Below are 20,255 nucleotides of genomic sequence, written 5' to 3' on the forward strand. Positions count from 1 at the left end.
ATGTTGTCTTCTCGTCTTGGCCTTCTGCTGGCCTATAGAGGCATGGCAAAACAATGTATTTAAGTCACAAAATACCTGCTCAAAATACCGCTAAAACAGTATACTTTTATATAAAGTAGTATTTCTATTTCTGCCAGAGGTCCCAGAAACATCTTGGGCAACATGCTTCTTCAGTACAGGAAATGTTTGGTACATAATGTAGTTGATCAAAATGTTTTGCTTCTGTTTTCTCTGCTTAACCAAACACACCGAATTGTGATCCCATGTGAACACTTGAGTTTTACATATTACACCACGACAGTCACTTCCACTGATGTGTACCTTGTAGTAGAAAAACATGGCCGCACTGAACGCCACCATCAGCACTATGAGTGCCAGCCTGATGATCAGATCTGTTAAAGAGGCTGAAAGAGATTCACAGTCATCACATCAGTTCATACAGGAACATGCAGTTTTCTTTGCTTCACTGGATATTTTAAATCAAATCAAATTAATTATTTTAAGCTTTTGCACCTTGCATTTTTACTACTGTAGGCTTAGTGTTTTTAAATGTTGGCATCTTACGTTTCTGCAAAACATGAATATGTTGCACATTTCCTCAGGTGGCAACTTTGCATTGCTTTAGGCTCAGTTTGATGTTGTGACAGCCCTGTAACCACGGTCTGGTTAGGTTTGGGCCCCATAACAACTTGTTGTTATGGTTGGAAAAATATTTGTCGTATACTTTGGGTATAAAACCTGCCATCTCCCATTGTGTGTTCAAAAACAATCTCTATGGGAAACCACAAATGGCTGTGCAAGACTTATGAAAATCATTTTTTGGCTTGTCTAGCTCTGTGGCCACAAACATGGCTGGAAACTGTCAAGACATCTCATCAAAAAAATATCCAGGTTTGTTGCCACTATCATGGCTGGAAACTGTTCCAACTCTATTCGAAATGAACAGGTTTCCCAAACACCCTGGTTTGGCAGCTGTCGTGCCTAGCCATCACGCCCTCCTTCTTATGACATAAAAGTAAGCTCAATAGTCACGATGTGAATGTGATAGGACTCTTGTTGTAGAAATGTATGTATAATATCTATGATATGTACACATGAAACTATTTGTGGTTTGCAGAAACGTAAAATGACGCAGATTCTCGGTAAAGTTACCTGCGACAGCAACATAGAGACGGCGGCTCTCCGAGGTGAATTTATGGGAGAAAACGTAGACGTGATAAACACAGCTGTAGTCCCCTCGGTGGGTGTGGTCTGCGGCAGAGAACAGGAAGTGGGCAGAGTGATTGACAGCTGGCAGGGTGTAGTTCTGTGATGTTGCAGAGTTGGTCAAAATAAGCTGGAAAGAGCCTCCTGGATGCTGGGGCAGGATGGAGCAGCTGATGGTGAAACTGGAGCCCAGCAGCACCTGAAGCTGCTTGTTCTCGGACAACCCGTCAATGTGAGGGGAGAAGGAGATGTTTGGCTGAGCCAGAAAATCTGTGAACAAAATTGGAAATTGCGTGAGACTCCTATGAGAATAGAAAATTCACTGAAGGTCACTGTTCAGGTTACCTGAGCAGATCACCTCCAGACTGATGAGCAGCTGGAATCCACCAGGCATCATCAAACACTCCCGCAGCAGGTGTATAGAATCAGACTGAACACAGGTCTCGCTGATCTGCCAGGCAGGATTATATGTAGTTTCTCTGTTTTTTTTTGAAACAACAGAACCACAGTTGAGTTGTTTACATGCGAACAGATGCTAACTTCTGGTCCCATCCAGAGACGATGCTAGTCACTGGTCTCCACTATCCACATTGTTTCATCTCTAACGTGCCATCGCAGTGACTGCTTCCCCCTGACAACCTGACATTATCAGGCTCTGGAAAGAGACAGGAGACTAATTAATAAAAGAATTAAATACCTTTTGATTAGATCAAGTAAAATCAAACATGAAGATGTCCTACCTGAGCAGGTGAGTCCAACAGCTTTGCCAGGTGAGCAGGTGTTTCTATCTGAGCCTGAGGTTCTACAGTCCAGGAGAGCAGACTCATGGCCTCCACACTGGAACTCTTTGGTCCACATTGGAGCCTCCACTTCTCCATAGAGCGCCCCCTGGAGGACTGAGGGAGCCCCACAGCCGAGCTCCCTACAGACCACCTCTGCATCCTGCTGGTCAAAGTCATCTTCACACACTGAGGACCACCTCTGGTTAGACTTCACCTCCAGTCTGCCTGAACACAGACTGTTTCCATTCACCAGCCTGACAGAGTCTATTGGGGATGAGAGAAAATTAACAAGATGTTGTTGTTGGTCAAAGATGGCAGGGTGGACAATATAAGCGAGCAAGACGGCAGTGATTCTGTCATTTTGGTGAGTCCAATTTCAGTTCTTAATGCATCAGATTAAAAAACAGAACTAAATTTAAAACATTGACGATCATTCTAACAGTGTGTACTTTAACTTTAATATAATATGACGAACAATATATAAGGTGCCAAAATATGGTCCCAAGGTGGCTACTTCTTTTTTTTTCAAGGATTACTGTTAAAGTAATTGCCTTTGTTGGTTTTTACCTGAGCAGGTCATTTTCAGAGTATGTCGGGTAGGTAAAGGCCATATTAATGCACATTCCCTGATGGCAGACTCAGACTGGCCACAGGAAGTTATGATTGTCCATGTATCTGTTTTGTCCTCATGTATTGTTTCTATTGAAAGAACAGAACCACAGTCCAGCTGTCTACATACAACCGCTGCAGACATCAGGTCCCACATTGAAACGAACGGGAGAGACACTGGTTTCCATTTTCCTTTATGTTTCATCTCAAGTCTGCCCACACAGGAGCTGGATCCTCCAACTAACCGGATGTCATTGGGCTCTGAAGAGTTACAAGAGAGTAATAGGTTAAATAAATGACATAACTTGCTGTAGAATCAAAGCCTGCAGCTCCTCTCCTACCTGAGCAGGTGAGTCCAACAGCTTTGCCAGGTGAGCAGGTGTTTCTATCTGAGCCTGAGGTTCTACAGTCCAGGAGAGCAGACTCATGGCCTCCACACTGGAACTCTTTGGTCCACATTGGAGCCTCCACTTCTCCATAGAGCGCCCCCTGGAGGACTGAAGGAGCCCCACAGCCGAGCTCCCTACAGACCACCTCTGCATCCTGCAGGTCAAAGTCATCTTCACACACTGAGGACCACCTCTGGTTAGACTTCATCACCAGTCTGCCTGAACACAGACTGTTTCCATTCACCAGCCTGACAGAGTCTGAAGAAAGACAGCAACAGACAGAAGGATTTCTACTTCTGTATTCAGGTTATGGAACCTTCTCCTTCTCTACAATCAGCAGGTGATTGTACGAATCTTTTCTGCTGTTTTCTCCCTTGATGGCTGAATACCTTCTACAATACAATACGGCCTCTTCCTTCCCTATGCATGTATGTCTTGCTGCATATATCAGCAACAATGTGACACTTATGTGAGGTGGAATATAAAACTAAGCACTTATCCTTGATGACTGCTACTTGATGTCGTGTGGCTTTGATCTGCCGAATGAAGAATATAAATGTAAACAACAAGACAACCATCACAGCTGATGTGTTTGCTGGTGTTACCTGAACACTTGACCTCCAGGTGGTATTTGGCAGAATCAGTTGTTGAAGATACACAATCACTAACTGCAGACCCGGACTGAAGACAAGTTGAATTTATCCTCCAGACAGGTACAGGTGTTAAACTCTGTACCGGTCCTGTCGAAACAGCAGAGCCACAGTCCAGTTGTCTGCACACTGCATCTGCTGTCTTCAGATTCTACTGACCCATTGCACCAATCACTTTTCTCCACAAGCCTTGTTGATTCACCTCCAGTTCACCAGCACAGTGACTGGATCCTCCCACCAACTGGACAATATTGGGCTCTGCACAGTCAAGAATAAAAGATGGGAAGAAAAAAGAAGTCACATTTAATGGAAACTCCAATCAAATTCAACTTGTAGCTCCTCTCCTACCTGAGCAGGTGAGTCCAACAGCTTTGCCAGGTGAGCAGGTGTTTCTATCTGAGCCTGAGGTTCTACAGTCCAGGAGAGCAGACTCATGGCCTCCACACTGGAACTCTTTGGTCCACATTGGAGCCTCCACCTCTCCATAGAGCGCCCCCTGGAGGACTGAAGGAGCCCCACAGCCGAGCTCCCTACAGACCACCTCTGCATCCTGCTGGTCAAAGTCATCTTCACACACTGAGGACCACCTCTGGTTAGACTTCACCTCCAGTCTGCCTGAACACAGGCTGGTTCCATTCACCAGCCTGACAGAGTCTGAAGAAAGACAGCAACAGACAGAAGGATTTCTACTTCTGTATTCAGGTTCAGGAACATTCTCTACAATCAGCAGGTGATCATATAAAACCTTTCTGCTGTGTTCTCCCTTGATGACTGAATAACTTCTACAATTGAATGCTGCCTCTTCCTTCCCTATGCATGTATGCCTTCCTGCATATGCCAGCAACAATGTGTCAATTTCCTGAGCTAGAATATGAAACTAAGCAGTTATCCTTGATGACTGCTACTTGATCCAATGTGGCTCGGATCTGCTAAATGAAGAAATGTAAACAACAAGACAACCATCACAGCTGATGTGTTTGCTAGTGTTACCTGAACACTTGACCTCCAGGTGGTATTCGGAAGAATCAGTTGTTGTAGATACACAATCACTAACTGCAGACCCGGACTGAAGACAAGTTGAACTAATCCTCCAGACAGGTACGGATGTTAAACTCTGTATCTGCCCTGTTGACACAGCAGAGCCACAGTCCAGTTGTCTGCACAATGAATCTGCTCTCTTTAGATTCCACTGAAGCATTGCTTCATCCACTTTTCGCCACATGCCTTGTTGTTTCACCTCCAGTTCACCAGCACAACGACTGGATCCTCCGACAAACTGGACAATATCGCGTTCTGAGCAGACAAGGGTAAAAGATCAACAAGAAGTCACATTTAATAGAAACTCAAATAAGATCAGAGCAGCAGCTCCTGTCCTACCTGAGCAGGTGAGTCCAACAGCTTTGCCAGGTGAGCAGGTGTTTCTATCTGAGCCTGAGGTTCTACAGTCCAGGAGAGCAGACTCATGGCCTCCACACTGGAACTCTTTGGTCCACATTGGAGCCTCCACTTCTCCATAGAGCGCCCCCTGGAGGACTGAAGGAGCCCCACAGCCGAGCTCCCTACAGACCACCTCTGCATCCTGCTGGTCAAAGTCATCTTCACACACTGAGGACCACCTCTGGTTAGACTTCACCTCCAGTCTGCCTGAACACAGACTGTTTCCATTCACCAGCCTGACAGAGTCTGAAGAAAGACAGCAACAGACAGAAAGAGTGTTGCTTCTGTATTCAGGTTCAGGAAACTTCTCATTCTCTTCAATCAGCAGGTGATTGTATGAAACTTTTCTGCTGTTTTTTCTTTTGATGGCTGAATATCTTCTATAATTCAATGCTGCCTCTTCCTTCCCTATGCATGTATGCCTTCCTGCATATACCAGCAACGATGTGTCACTAAGGTGGGCTGGAATATAAAACTAATCACTTATCCTTGATGACTGCTCCTTGATCTAGTGTGGCTTCGATCTGTGGAATGAAAAAATGTAAATAACAAGACAACCATCACAGCTGATGTGTTTGCTGGTGTTACCTGAACACTTGACCTCCAGGTGGTATTTGGCAGAATCAGTTGTGGTAGATACACAATCACTAACTGCAGACCCGGACTGAAGACAAATTGAACTAATCCTCCAGACAGGTACGGATGTTAAACTCTGTATCAGCCCTGTTGACACAGCAGAGCCACAGTCCAGTTGTCTGCACACTGCATCTGCTGTCTTTAGATTCCACTGACGCATTGCATCAATGACTTTTCTCCACACGCCATGTTGTTTCACCTCCAGTTCACCAGCACAGCGACTGGATCCTCCCACCAACTGGACAATATCGGGCTCTGAGCAGACAGGAGAAAAAGAGAAGTCACATTTAATAGAAACTCCAATCATACAAACTGCAGCTCCTCTCCTACCTGAGCAGGTGAGTCCAACAGCTTCACCAGGTGAGCAGGTGTTTCTATCTGAGCCTGAGGTTCTACAGTCCAGGAGAGCAGACTCATGGCCTCCACACTGGAACTCTTTGGTCCACATTGGAGCCTCCACTTCTCCATAGAGCGCCCCCTGGAGGACTGAAGGAGCCCCACAGCCGAGCTCCCTACAGACCACCTCTGCATCCTGCTGGTCAAAGTCATCTTCACACACTGAGGACCACCTCTGGTTAGACTTCACCTCCAGTCTGCCTGAACACAGACTGTTTCCATTCAGCAGCCTGATGGAGTCTATCAGGGAAAAGAGAGAGAACGAATAAGAGAATATAATAAATGTTACATATGTCTATTCTGTTTTGAAACAAAGTCTCCAGCCACTTCAGTTGTCGAGGAGAAATCTGCTACACTGTATTGCTGTGAAGCTTGAGAAATGTTTTGTAGACTGATCAGCGTGGGGTCGATTAGATAAAGACTGAACATAGAGTCCTATTAGTGTGATGAGTGTTTTTGTGTTATGGCTTCTGATGGCATTACCTGAACAGGTGATCCCCAGACTGGTACAAGGAGTTATGGACCCTTTCATGAAACATTTCCTCAGTTCGGTTCCAGAATTTAGACAGAAAGGCGCTATTCTCCATGGAGATAAATATGGGTAACTGCTTGAGAAAACCTCAACCACGGAACCACAGTCCAGATGTCTACAAACTGCATCTGCTAACTTGAGGTTCCAGTCATGGTCATCCACTTTTATCCAAACACCCTGGCTCTTCACCTGTAGTTCACCAGAACAGTAGCTGGATCCTCCAACCAACTGGATGTCATCAATCTCTAAGCACGGGTAAGAGTTGTTAGTATAACATAATATGATAATCTCTTGTTGTATTCTTCATTTAGGCCTTTGTATGTATCAGTTTACCTTCAGAAGTACTGATTTCTTCTGCCAGGAGACCTGGAGAGAATCCTAAAAACAGAAACAAAATCATTTCAAATAAAGGAACTAATTAGATCGGGCGTGGTGGTTGCAGCCACCTTTCACATCCACAGCTGTAGGGTCATGGTTTTGGCGTTATTACAAGCCAACAAGGCTTCAAAACAGTTCGAGTCACACCACGGGATATTTTTAAGGAGACCTGGGGTTACTGTCAGCCATTTTTTGGAACAAAACCAGATCTTTTTCTCAAGGAGTTGGACCATCTTCAATCCATGATTGCTGTGACTAAAACAGGTATTTCAAGACAAACTATGATGGTTTCCTGAACCTAACCAAGTGTTTTTTGTGCAAAAACCTTAACAGCATAAGCACAAAAAATAAATATGAAGTTGCAATATTAAACATTTAGTTTTAACTAATCTCTGTGTTTGCAGAAGCTTACTAACTAACATTTATTCTGGAAACTGGGTTGTATATTTCTTGCAATAAGCGTCAAAATGCCCCCAAATTGCTTCTTTTATCATCATAAATGCAAAAACATAACCTGTTTCCTGGACAGATGTGGAAAAGGCAACATGGTGATACCATTGTGGAGGCTCAGAAAGTTATCCTCTTCCTAGCCTCAGGACAAAAACTCACTAAACTAAAATAAGATACCCAAAATGAATCAGGAATAAGGCTTTTATGTATATTTTGGTCTCATTTGAAAGGTAAGAAGTTACAGAATATGAATCAATTCAAAATGAACCTAATTCAATTCCTATTACAATTCAGCAAAAAGTAAGATTTTCATTCCCGCCAAGCGTGTTTACGTTTCTATGGCAATATCCCCATTTTAACCAAGATTTTATGAATAATGTTGCAGCTGAAAGTCATCTTCCAGTCTTTGACTACAACTGTAACTCTGTCAATGTCATGAAATCATTCAAATACAATATTTGTTACACACTTTAGATATATATGTTATATAGGCTGTCAGGGTCATAAATCCAAACATTACAAAGAACATTAAACAGCAATAAAACCGTGTAATCGTAGAACAGCTCAGCAAAGTCGCGACTTTCTGTTTTGGCAGCTCAGTGGTGGAACAAACTCTCGACCAATGTCAGGACAGCAGAATCTGTGACAAATGTACTTATTCTCAGTGGCTTTGGACAAAAGTGACAATCCACACTCATTATGTGCAGGAAGCAGTGAGGTTTTCGGGGTCAAGGTCGTACCTGAGCTCCAGAGCAACGCGAACAGCAGCAGTCGGTCTATGGGATTCATGTCCAGTTGGGGTGTTGTCCGAACAGCCTGTCACTCTCTCTCACTGACCGTCTGTTGACCTTATGTCTTGATCAGTTCTCATCAAATGTGCAGTTTCCTGTTTGACTTTTAATCTCTATTGCGCAAACAGGAAGCTGCCTGAGCTGATCATATTCCCTTATTGAAATGACCTTGTATGATTTCTTTTGGTCCCTTTCAAAACCACAGTCCTACTTTGAACTTGCAGTCTACAGTTTTGCCTTTTCCTTCTTTCCCACTTTGATAATCAAACTGAGACTCTTTAAATATGTCAGTATAGGTGACACTGGGAGGAGGACACACATGCACGATCACCCAGGGCGAGTACTTAGATTCTGAGTGATTCTGAGTTTTATAAATGAGGTGAAACTCCACCCAAAGTCTTTATCTTTTGAATATCACACATTCACCTCCAGTAGTCTTGAAAGCTACTCTGTTTTCACTCATGCTGCATGGCCGCTCGAGCAAAGTTGAATGATGTTTGTGTGCAAAGTTTGCTTTCAGAGTCTGTAACACAACTGTAAAAACATGTCTCTGCTGTTGGACTGCATGAGTTCAGTAAGAACCAAAGGACAGTTCTGTAAACACAGAGATGTCCTCCACTACAGACAGGCTGCAACAAGCATAACATCATACTGATCAGTCAATCAATAACAACGAGTAATAACTTTTGTATAAAAGTTTATTACACTCAGAGCACTTTTTTAAAAATAGGTCGATCAAAGTGTTTTGACAGATGGAGTAAGTATGAGACAATCGGAAAGATGATATAACAGAAGCAAATCCAGATTTGTGTATCAGTAAAAAAACAAGAAGACAGAAAATGCAAATTGCTAAATGTCATGACAAGAAAGAGCAATGAAAAAGACAACAAGAGCAAATGAATATAAATAACACAAATAGAAACTGTTTTAAGTCCCCGTAGATCATCAGATAATTTATTTTTCATTGCATTTTATTGTGCTGTGTTTCACCTGTGACCAAAGCCGACACTGCAGCAGGTGAGAAGTTAAACCTAGGAGGTCAGTATGAACAAGATTTCCAGGTTGTCTTGAATCTTCCACTGTGTTCACTGTTTGTTTAGCAGATCCTGTTCCTCTCTCATCCTGGCTTCTGGATCCTACAGGCCTGCAGATACATGATAGAAAACTTGTCTTGTTAGTGTAAAAATAACTGATGTCTGCTGTCTTAATACATCATGCTGAATACTCAGTGTAACCTCGTGCGTACTGTACCTTTGAGTGGCAGCAGAGGGCAGTGATTAGTGACATTAAACCCAGCAGGAGGACAACGAGTCTGATGATCAGCTCTGTTAGAGGGGCTGAAACAGATTTAAAACCATCACATCTTATAATATCACATCATTATAATTAAAAGCTAAGGTCCATAGTCCACAAAACATTTCTAGAGCTTCACAAAAAAATCTTTGGACTCAGACGGTACGCTTGTAGTTTAGCAGCTACAGTGAAGATTTCTGCTCAAAAAAGGTTGTAAAAAATCATTCTGTCAAATCAATTTAGGATCTCTGGGGTTCTGGAGACTTGGATTATGCTGTTTTTGGGGTTTTTTTTTCCATTTTAAAACAAGTCTCCAGCCACTTCAGTTGTCTCGGAGAATGCTGCAACGCTGTTTTGCTGTGAAGCTCCAGAAATGTTTTGTGGACTTTATTTTGTTACATTCCAACACTAAAAGTCTGCATGTTAAGATGGTCAGATTTACATCCCCCTGATTATCTTGTGATACCTGCAACAGTGAGATGGAGAGGCCGGCTCTCAGAGGAGAAGTTATGGGAGAAAACGTTGACGTGATAAACGCAGCTGTAGTCCCCTTGGTGGGTGTGGTCTGCAGCATAAAACAGGAAGTGGGCAGAGTGATTGACAGCTGGCTGGGTGTAGTTCTGCACTGTGTTGGAGGAGGTGAAGAAGAGCTGGAAGGAACCTCCTTGGTACTGTGGTTCGATAGAGCATGTGATGGTGAAGTCGGAGCCCTGGAGCACCTGGAGCCCCTGCTGCTTTGCCCTGGAGACCCCATCCATGGAGGGAGTGGGTGAGATTTTTGGCTGAACGAGCAAATCTGTTAACAGAGAGGGAGCGCACATGTCAACGAATAGATAAAGGGCAAGTGCAACAATTATAAATAGATCGATGGTGAACCCAATGATGGCATCCATTCCGTCCAATAAGAATTCATCACCTGGCAAATACAAGCAAAACGTTTTCTATCTTCCGAGTTCGCTTCCTTGTGTCCCACTGAATATGTGCAGTTTGGTTCAGAGTCCTGCACGGGTTCGGGTACCCGCGGGTACCCGACGGGTGACCCACACAATTTGGATGATAGGGTGAAAAATAATGTCCTGTGTCGGACACGGGTGTGGATCGGGTCGGACGCCTAGTGAGCGCAGGTCAGGTTTTGCGATTGTCATTTTCATGGCGTCAGGTGCAAAAAAAAAAAATCATTAGCGACACATCTACAAAAATATGCCTGCATTTCAAAATGATAAGCATGTGTTGTATTGACCCGCATATAGGGCGAGGTTTTTTTCGATGAAAATTATGTGAAAAAGTGGGGTCGTCTTATAATCGGGGTCTAACCGTTGACACATGCTGATAGTTGTCTGGGTCGCTACGCGACCACAACGGCAGAGGGCGCCAGCTTATTAGAGACGTCACTGACACTGTGGCTGTGGTTTTCTGTCAATCACAGCGGAGAAAAAGTGACAGGAAATGAAAAATGGAGAGACACTGTGATTTTACGGAGCAAATGGGTCAAAAGTGGGGCAAGTTAACAGACATCTGAGGCGGAGCTATGATGCTGATTTTAAGATAATGAGATCAATGCAGCGGAGGCGTCAAACAACTGTCAGCCAGCCAAGAAATATGGGGTTACGGAGTGTAACGTCCGAAGATGGCGGGTCCAAAAAGACCGTCTGAAAACGCTGACAGTAAGAGAAAAGCTTATCGTGGTCCTCTAAGCGGCCGCTTCCAAGAGACTGACAGGAGGGTATGTGAGTTTGTTATTGAGAAACTAATTTTGGTTATCAGAGTTATTTCTGAAGATTAGTCTTGAAAAGAGGGGTCGTGTTATAATCAGGGTCGTCCTATATTCGGGTCAATACGGTATATTTCATATAAGCTCATTCATGGGTGCTTGCGCCCTCCCAGAACTCCCATTCCCCATGCTGGCTTACTTTCATTTTTAAAAACTGCGTAAGTCTAATTTTGCTTCGGGTGCGGGTCGGGCGTCGGTATCAATTCATAGCGGGTCAGCTCGGGTGCGGAATGTAATTTGTGCTACTGTCGGGAAACGGGTCGGATGCGGTTTTAAGTATGACGGGTACGGGCGTATGCGGGTTTGCAAAATAAGACCCGTGCAGGACTCTGGTTTGGTTTCTCCCGCCTTTAAAATTGCGATGATGTCACAGATTTTTAAATTGCTTTTTCTAGACTCGAAGGAAAGGTTTACAAATACAAAACCTCTGTGAATCAAAAATATATAATAGAAAGAGTCATTACTAACTTCACCAAGCACCTTTGTCAGCAGGATCACAGAATAGTCAACAGATTTTTTTTACAGAACTTGGATGGAGGATTGGTGTCCCCACAGAACAGACCCCATTACCTTTCATTTTTTCGTATATGGATAATGGAAAAAAACAGGCGTATTCAGGTGAATGATATCTCCAACTAAATACCATATGTAACAAAGGGGACTGTGGGGCCCGACTATACTCCATTGAAAGAAGAGAAGGGAACGTCACTAAATGCTTTACTCAATCAAAAAGGTGTTATCGCTGTTCTGTCGACTGGCTCTGATGAGATTTTGTTATACCGGGCTCTGCTGGTGGTACCAGTCTTCTGCCAGTCATATTGTTCTTTGATGTGATTTGTTTGAATTTAGTCTGAGATAGACAGATGGTTCGTACAATCAGCTGCCAACCATTTATTACTTTCTGCCCTTTTCAGACCACCTGGCGCATCAGGTTCGTTGATTTCATCCCTCCTGTTTTGTGGTCATCAGTGACAAAAATGTGGGCAATCACAAAAGACATCAAACAAAGAAGAAAGTAACTTCAGATGTGACTCTTCAGTCTTACCTGAGCACACCACTTCAAGGCGGAAATAGCTTTCACTATCATCAGTCAGTTTTATACACTTCGTCGGAGCAGATGATGACTGGACACAGGACGCCTTGATCCACCACACCAGTTGGTCTGGAGCATCATCTGTTGTCTCGTTTGAAACAACAGAACCACAATCCAGCAGTCGACAAATGGCAGCTGCAGACTTCTGGTCCCATTTAGAATCCCAGTCAGCCACTGGTCTCCACTCTCCCTTGTTCTTCATCTCCAGTATACCAGCACAGCGACTGTTCTTTCCCACCAACTGGATGTTATCTAGATCTGAGCAGAGACAGGATAGCGATTAGAAGAGGAAGAAAGCTGGTGAACTGTATCAAAGCTGCGTATCTCCTACCTGAGCAGGTGAGTCCAACAGCTTCACCAGGTGAGCAGGTGTTTCTATCTGAGCCTGAGGTTCTACAGTCCAGGAGAGCAGACTCATGGCCTCCACACTGGAACTCTTTGGTCCACATTGGAGCCTCCACTTCTCCATAGAGCGCCCCCTGGAGGACTGAAGGAGCCCCACAGCCGAGCTCCCTACAGACCACCTCTGCATCCTGCTGGTCAAAGTCATCTTCACACACTGAGGACCACCTCTGGTTAGACTTCACCTCCAGTCTGCCTGAACACAGACTGTTTCCATTCACCAACCTGATGGAGTCTGAGGATACGACAGTAGTAGAAGAGGTTCTCAGATATTCGACTTAAGTATGAGAATTAATACTACAGTATGGAAATACTCCCAGGAGGAACCTTTTAACTGGCTATGCAACAGTCTAAAGATGTCTCAATATGACATACATAAGCAATCTTGACCATCAGTGAGAAGATTTGTATCTTTGTATAACCATCATCCAAATCTCTTTTATAGAGCGACTGGTGTGGTACGGTGAGATCTGGCAACCTCAGATCAATGGGGAAGTCACCACCTAGTCACCGGACTGGGACTGGACACAACCTCTCAGATCGAGGGGATCAGTCTGGCGAGAGAGGAGAAACTGTAGGAGGTGATTTACAGCGACTCGGACCAGGACTGTTGCCACGTTCCAGCCGACGTCGAAGGTCAGAATTTCCTGGTTGAGATTTCAAACTTCTGGCTTTTAATCATTGCAGGTGCACAACGCCAAAAGTCAACGAAAAACTGAGCTGACCATATTAAAATGATTTCTCTTTGGCAAGGGTACGCATCATTGGACCACCCCATTATTGTGTTGGGTTAGGCAGCTGCTCCCTCATGTAATCAGGGTAGTTGGATGTGCCCAGAGGCATACCATTGTATTTTTGCTAGTAGGAGCTAAATATTTTCAAGTTCTGGTATTTCTGGAACGCAGCACAAAACTCTAGTGACCCAAAGATGTGGTAGGCAAGGAAAGCTTTCATTAAAGCTGCTGTAGGCATTGATGCTGTTTAAGCCGACTTCGTGTCTGTTTCATTTGTGGGTTGGTGACCAAACACTTTACATTATGGAGCCATTTAACACTTATTTTTATAAAAATATATCACTGGTGTTACCTGAACAGGTGACTTCCAGGCTGTTAGTGCTGGACTCCTCTTTGGTAGTCACACAATCCCTCAGTGTAGAATTAGATTGAACACAGGAAGAGTTGATCCACCACACAGATTCTTCAGAGGAATCCATTTTCTTCTCTGTGGAAACAGCGGAACCACAGTCCAGCCTTCGACATATTACAGATGTTGCCTTCTGGTCCCAGTCAAAGTCTTCAGTATCCACAGCTTTCCAGATCTCACGGTGTTTCATCTCTAGTCTACCACTGCAACGGCTGGTTCCTCCCACCAACCTGACATCAACAGGGTCTGAACAAAGACAAGTGAATGATTAGGGAATGAAGGGAAGTGACTTGAAATCAAGAGGAGAATAAAATCAAAGTTGTGGCTCCTCTCCTACCTGAGCAGGTGAGTCCAACAGCTTTGCCAGGTGAGCAGGTGTTTTCAACTGAGCTTCTACAGTCCAGAGGAGCAGACTCATGGCCACCACAGTCTCCATGGAGTCCCCCCTTGAAGTCTGAAGGAGCCCCACAGCCGAGCTCCCTACAGACCACCTCTGCATCCTGCTGGTCAAAGTCATCTTCACACACTGAGGACCACCTCTGGTTAGACTTCACCTCCAGTCTGCCTGAACACAGACTGTTTCCATTCACCAGCCTGACAGAGTCTGGTGAAAAGAAACAGAGAGCAACAGAGCTTTTTTTATAACATGGCTCTGCAAAGTCTGTGAATTTAGGCCTTCTAATAAAAAAGACAGGAAATCTCACTTTTACAAGATGGGACATTTAAATTGATAAATTGGAGTTGAAATATTGAGCAGTGTGTCACCGCGTTTCAGTACATATTTTGATTTACTTCTCCGACAGTTCAAGAACTTCGATTGAGGGTTTCTGGTCTCTTCAACACTCGAGGCCAGAAACCCTACAGATCACCTTTAAGTGTTAACAGCTAATATTCCTGATTGTTTGCTGTCAGAGGAGAGAAGAGAGCATCATGATGAACTTGTAAACAGCACCGATAGACCGACGCGCTCCTTTAGACCTCCAGAGTAAATTGAGCATTAACTCAGAGTCATATTTCTGGCCAGCTGGTCATTTTAAATCCAGGGCTAGCTCTAAATTTAACTTATTGTCGCCACGAAATCCGGAAAAAAATGTTGAGTGATTATTCTCAGTGTGTCTGTCATCAGCTTTAGAGATGACAGATGAAGCGGTCATGAACAGAAATTGAGCAGAATTTTACAACTGTATTTATTTTGGGATTTGAAATGAGGCCAGATGTCTTCATACGAACCACCTACTCAAAGTTTTATGCTGTCATTATCCTGGATAATAACGTTTTCTAGTCAAAGTTAGTCAGTTTTACAGATGTGTGACAGGACAAGTCACTGTAAAGATTACTAGTAAATATTCATGTTGTTACCTGAGCAGGTTACTTCGAGGACAGCAGATGAAGATATAAGTCTTAAACATTTAATCGGTGAAGATTCTTCACAGGATTTGAGTCCCCAAATAAATCTGCTCGAGGGCGTCTGTCGTCTTTGGATTGAGACAGCCGAGCCACAGTCCAGATGTCCACACACTACGCCTGCTAACCTCAGGTTCCAGCCGCTGTCGTCTACTGGTTTCCATTCGCTCAGTTTGTAAATCTCCAGTGTGCCACCGCATTGCGAGGCTCCTCCAACCAGCCTGACCTCATCGGGTGCTGCGTAGGAACAAGAAGAAACAAATGAACAATACGACGATGTCAGTCACCAGCAGGACTGTAGGTGGGGTTCACCTGGACAGGCTGCCAGTTAATCAAAAGGCTGCTTCTTTATCCGCGTTTCCACAAAAAGTACCAGGAACTTTTAGCCTCTTTTAGTTCTTTTCAGGGAACTGAAATGATCCCTCTGCCCATTGTTATCTGTGTTTCCACTGCAGTCTGAAGACGGAAGAGCATTAGGCAAATTAATCTGCTGACGTATGATAAAGTACCTTGTTAGGAGTGACTGTAAAGCTTTACTCTTTCTTCTGTAGCTGTGTTGATGTGTCGTGGCACTATGAACAAATAAACCATTGTGTTTGGTTTGCAGCTTCAGATTTTTAAAAATGGGTTAGATATAAAACGCTGCAATGCTCAACCAATAAAAAAAATACTCAGTGCTGCAAACCCCAGCTCAAAGGTTTTGTACATTTTGAAAAGTATGACCCTGAGCAGGGACTCTCTGAGGATTAACTTCATGTGGCCTGTTCATTCTCTGGGAAACATTCCCGTTGTGGAAACGAACAACCATGCTCACATTCACAGCAGGAACAGTTAGCTTAAAAATTCATAATACAAACTGAATGTTTTCTCCTACCTGAGCAGGTGAGTCCAACAGCTTTGCCAGGTGAGCAGGTGTTTCTATCTGAGCCTGAGGTTCTACAGTCCAGGAGAGCAGACTCATGGCCTCCACACTGGAACTCTTTGGTCCACATTGGAGCCTCCACTTCTCCATAGAGCGCCCCCTGGAGGACTGAAGGAGCCCCACAGCCGAGCTCCCTACAGACCACCTCTGCATCCTGCTGGTCAAAGTCATCTTCACACACTGAGGACCACCTCTGGTTAGACTTCACCTCCAGTCTGCCTGAACACAGACTGTTTCCATTCACCAGCCTGACGGAGTCTGAAGAAAGTAAGAGAGTGAATGATTTATCCCTTCAGTTAATTTCAAACATGTGAATAAACAAACAGGTGCAAACATGTGACAGTAACGACCTAAATCACAGAGATGCCATGTCTCCAGTTATACTCGCCATAATTCACCATAATTCCTATATTGGCCTATGCGTATTAGTTCCAAGATGCACCGATATGAACATTTTTTATTATAAATAAAATGTCTGTCATTTATAGGTATTAAACTCCCAATGATCATTTAAGACATTAAAGTCTGTTAAACGATCCAACATCCTGTCTCCGTTATGTTAATGTGTCCTAGTATCATAGTCAGTTTTGAGGGATCAGCTGATATATTGATACTGGTCCTGCAGAGGGTCTTTAAATCCAGTTTAAAATCCATCATAATCCATAACATTGATCTGAAGTAATATTCTGAGGCTTCAACAAAGTGATGAATATAGCAACTTCTGATCAACACATCACTTTCAGGCTTAGATAAACCACTTCCTGTTCGTCTCACTCATGTCTGTTTTAGGTCCAGTGCTTGTCGAGTAAGGACACAAGTAATTAACATTTTTATCAGATCCTTCCTCATCCACAGTGGTCGACAAAGACGGAAACTCAAGTGTTGTAGAAATCTTAAAGGACCTGACCTGAACAGTTGATCTCCAGACTGGACGAGGCAGATCTCTGTTGCGTAAATCTAAAAGTATTTGTGAATGCTGGTAATCCCAGCATATCAGAGGATTGCTGGGCTCTTCGTAACGACAACACAGAACCACAGTCGAGCTGTCTGCACACCACAGCTGCTGACGTCAGGTTCCACTCATAGTACTCGTCATTCACTGGTTTCCAGACTCCCTGCTGGTTCACCTCCAGGTTCCCAGCACAGCGGCCGGCTCCTCCCACCAGCCTGACATCATCAGGCACCACTGAGCACAGACACAAAAACATAATCGTCACAGGAAGTAGAATCTAAAACTCAAGACTTTAGTTTCTTCACTTCACTACACTGTTTGTGTCTTGAGCCCCGAGTCCTGAGGAGAGAAATCTACATGAAAATACATTAAATATAATAATTATGGTCATAGAACAAAGAGTTTTAAGTGTGACGTCACCCTCCCTCTGCTTCAACATCCGTGTTTTACAGATACAAGCAGAGCGTCGATGATGAGTTGGTGGAGAGAAAACCACCTGCAGCTTTTTTAGTAATCGAACATTCGCTCGTCCACGTTTTCTTTGTCATCTGTGATGGTTAATGAGTCTTTGGGTTTTGGACTCTTGGTTGAAGCAGTTTTAAGAAGTCAGTTCGAGCTCTGGGAAGTTCTGACGAGCAAATTTGTTTGATTTTTATTATTGGCAGTAATCTTGTTACGTTTCTGCGTTATCTACTGAGAAAAGTAACTGTTAAGAGTTAACAAAAATCACAGTAAATCTTTTTGTGCATGTGGGTTATATTGTCCAGACGGTGAACCTTTGAATGTATTGACTGTTCTCTGCCCTTCTTCTACGGCACACAGTTGGTAACTGTCGGCGAATAACAGGAACGACAGACGCAATATAACATTTAGCATTCAAGCACTTTTCCTCCAGACACAACTTGCATTGCCCCCGTGATTCTCGTCCTTTTCACCACAAAATCAGAAACGACTACTCAGACTAGTCTCTCGCAGACGGACACAGCTATTTCTATTTAAACGTTCTTATCAAGCATCCACATTTTCTGAGAAATATTGTGGTTGATGATATCTGACAGTCACATGTTCTGCTATACATACAGAGTGAGATTATTAAACACATTTTTTTCTCATGTAATATCGATATTCTTTTGTTATCGTCTGCAGAGTATGACACACGTGTATCAGCACACACCAGGATAAATCGAGTAAAACCAGAACCAGAGTCCTACCTGAGCTCCAGAGTGACAGAAACACAACCAGCACCGTGTGATCCATGTCCGGTTGATATGCCGTCTCAAGCTGCCTGTCAGTGTGCTGCTGCCTCTGGTTTTTATCAGGACAGCGGTCAGTTCAGCCCCCAGGACGCCTCTGCTTTTATTTGGTATCAACTTCCTGTTCTCTTCTCTGCTGTAATATCTCAGGGCATCTATTTAGTAGAATATGTCTATTCAGATAAAGTGTTGTCAATCTAAGAAGACGTGGCATCATAATCTTTGTCTCTATCCACTTTCGCGTCTTCCCTTTAAAAGTCCTGAACCAGCTTTAGCAGAAGAAAGCGGTCTTTAACTCACCTGCTCACAACCTGTCTGACCTGAGGCCAAAGCCTGTGACCTGAAGAGCAAAGAAGAGTCAATTGTCACAGTCTGGTTCATAAACTGGATAAAAATGGGAGGACACATCCGGCAGCACTAAATGGAATGCCGGCATCAGGGTAGGAAGAGAGAGAACTGGCAGCTCCTCAGGTTTTAAACAGTTAGGCTACACTCTTGGTGTAAGCCAATCAGCAGCCTGCTCTGCTTCCTCTCTGGACTTGGCCTGAAACTCAAACAGTAGAGAGACACCTGGTGACCTGGTGGAACTCTGAGGGAGTAGAGACACTTTTCACCACCATTCTGATATACAGAATATTCTATACATTATCCCGCTTATTACACGGTTACTTGCCAACACGATAGAAAACTTGACACAGTTTGTCTTTTTAAAGTGTATTTGTTACCGTTCACAGTGTTTTTCAGCAGAGAAATATAGTTCGCCAAACCGACACCGTTTCTCTTCTCCCTCTTCGCTGCTTTCCTCTCGTGTTCTTTTCTTGACCGGTGACGACAACTCAGCCTTTTGCCAAGATTTGAAATCACCGTATTTTCCAAGAATATTAAAGTTAATGTGAAACTCATCCATACTAGTGGCCTAGGAGCAGTTTTTCCAATATGAAGTAGACAACAGATCAGCTGACGTCGCTTAGCGACCGAAGACGCTGGAGTGAAAAGTGACCGGACTACTTGTGGAGCAAAGATTTTAGAGCGCGGAGTGATACGAAATACGTGAATCAGAGGCAAAAAGGCCACTTTCCTTGACGACGGTCAAATATGCTTAGCAACGGTCAATTATACGAAAATAATTGACCGCCGAACGTTATATATATATATATATATTTATATATATATATATATATATATATATTTATATATATATATATAAAACTTTTTATGAAAAAAAAAAATATATATATATATATATTTTTTTTTTTTTTTTTTTTTTTTTTTTTCATAAAAAGTTTTTTTTCTCCAGGAGATAAAAGTTTGTTTTGAAAAACATAATAAAGGGTGATTTTTTTTAATGTGAAAGAAAAAAGTGATGAAAGTGAGTGACTTTTTTTGTTGTGACAATAGAAGTGCTGAAAAGAAATAAAGAACAAAAGAGTTTTCTTTTATTCGAATTTTTTCAGGTGAACAAAAAACAGGTGTTGAAAAAAGAATGTCATGAAAATCAATTTTTTCATGTGGTTCATGTGTGAATCCAACTAAACTTTTTGTTGAATTTGTAAAAAAAAAAAATTAAATATCTGTTCATCTTGGGAAACTGAATGGACTTAAATGTGTAAATGTAAATTTGTAAATGATTTCATATGTGAAACCAATTTTATAAAAAAAACATTTTTTTCAAGAGATTTTTTTTTTTTTTTTTAAGAAAATTTGTTCAACGAGTGATCTAGATCATAATATGTTGTTATTTGTAGTTGGGTTTTTCTTCCCCAGAT

At 43.1% G+C, this 20,255-nt stretch overlaps 3 protein-coding genes across 4 annotated transcripts in view; all 3 read right to left on the reverse strand.

Moving 5' to 3' along the window:
- The window catches only part of LOC115571061 (scavenger receptor cysteine-rich type 1 protein M160-like), a 30,453-nt gene extending 28,853 nt beyond the window's left edge, over positions 1–1,600 (reverse strand). The window contains exon 1 of the mRNA XM_030400099.1: positions 1,552–1,600. Within this exon, the coding sequence (XP_030255959.1) occupies positions 1,552–1,600 (49 nt within the window). The remainder of the gene's footprint in view (positions 1–1,551) is intronic.
- Positions 1,601–8,936: 7,336 nt separating this feature from the next.
- Positions 8,937–16,625, reverse strand: LOC115569848 (scavenger receptor cysteine-rich type 1 protein M130-like). Of its 2 annotated transcripts, XM_030398015.1 has the most exons (9): positions 16,237–16,625; positions 15,318–15,599; positions 14,296–14,562; positions 13,902–14,204; positions 12,745–13,050; positions 12,366–12,671; positions 10,016–10,345; positions 9,508–9,593; positions 8,937–9,400 (listed from the first exon to the last, which is right to left on the reverse strand). In XM_030398015.1, exons 1-9 carry the CDS (start codon positions 16,352–16,354, stop codon positions 9,374–9,376), a joined length of 2,025 nt encoding a protein of 674 aa, XP_030253875.1. In that variant the 5' UTR covers positions 16,355–16,625; the 3' UTR covers positions 8,937–9,373. The 2 variants fall into 2 exon arrangements, with proteins under 2 accessions (XP_030253875.1, XP_030253884.1); XM_030398024.1 differs by lacking the exons at positions 14,296–14,562; positions 15,318–15,599 and having other exon boundaries at positions 16,237–16,623.
- A 281-nt stretch (positions 16,626–16,906) lies between these two features.
- On the reverse strand, positions 16,907–18,521 carry LOC115570068 (scavenger receptor cysteine-rich domain-containing group B protein-like). Its single transcript, XM_030398332.1, has 2 exons — positions 18,448–18,521; positions 16,907–17,470 (listed from the first exon to the last, which is right to left on the reverse strand). Exons 1-2 carry the CDS (start codon positions 18,491–18,493, stop codon positions 17,178–17,180), a joined length of 339 nt encoding a protein of 112 aa, XP_030254192.1. The 5' UTR covers positions 18,494–18,521; the 3' UTR covers positions 16,907–17,177.
- Positions 18,522–20,255: the final 1,734 nt, after the last annotated feature.

This window comes from Sparus aurata, chromosome 2 (genome assembly GCF_900880675.1).
Source record: "Sparus aurata chromosome 2, fSpaAur1.1, whole genome shotgun sequence".
NCBI lineage: Eukaryota > Metazoa > Chordata > Actinopteri > Spariformes > Sparidae > Sparus > Sparus aurata.

Excerpts from the sequence above, each read along its gene's own strand:
- LOC115569848 (XM_030398015.1), bottom strand. The coding sequence starts at position 16,354 with ATGTGGACCAAAGAGTTCCAGTGTGGAGGCCATGAGTCTGCTCTCCTG. Across the intron at positions 9,594-10,015 it reads TCTCCATCTCACTGTTGCAG|CCCCTCTAACAGAGCTGATC; the intron begins GTATCACAAGAT and ends AATCTGTTTCAG. Across the intron at positions 9,401-9,507 it reads CCCTCTGCTGCCACTCAAAG|GCCTGTAGGATCCAGAAGCC; the intron begins GTACAGTACGCA and ends ATGTATCTGCAG.
- LOC115570068 (XM_030398332.1), bottom strand. The coding sequence starts at position 18,493 with ATGGATCACACGGTGCTGGTTGTGTTTCTGTCACTCTGGAGCTCAG. Across the intron at positions 17,471-18,447 it reads TCTGTCACTCTGGAGCTCAG|TGGTGCCTGATGATGTCAGG; the intron begins GTAGGACTCTGG and ends GTCTGTGCTCAG.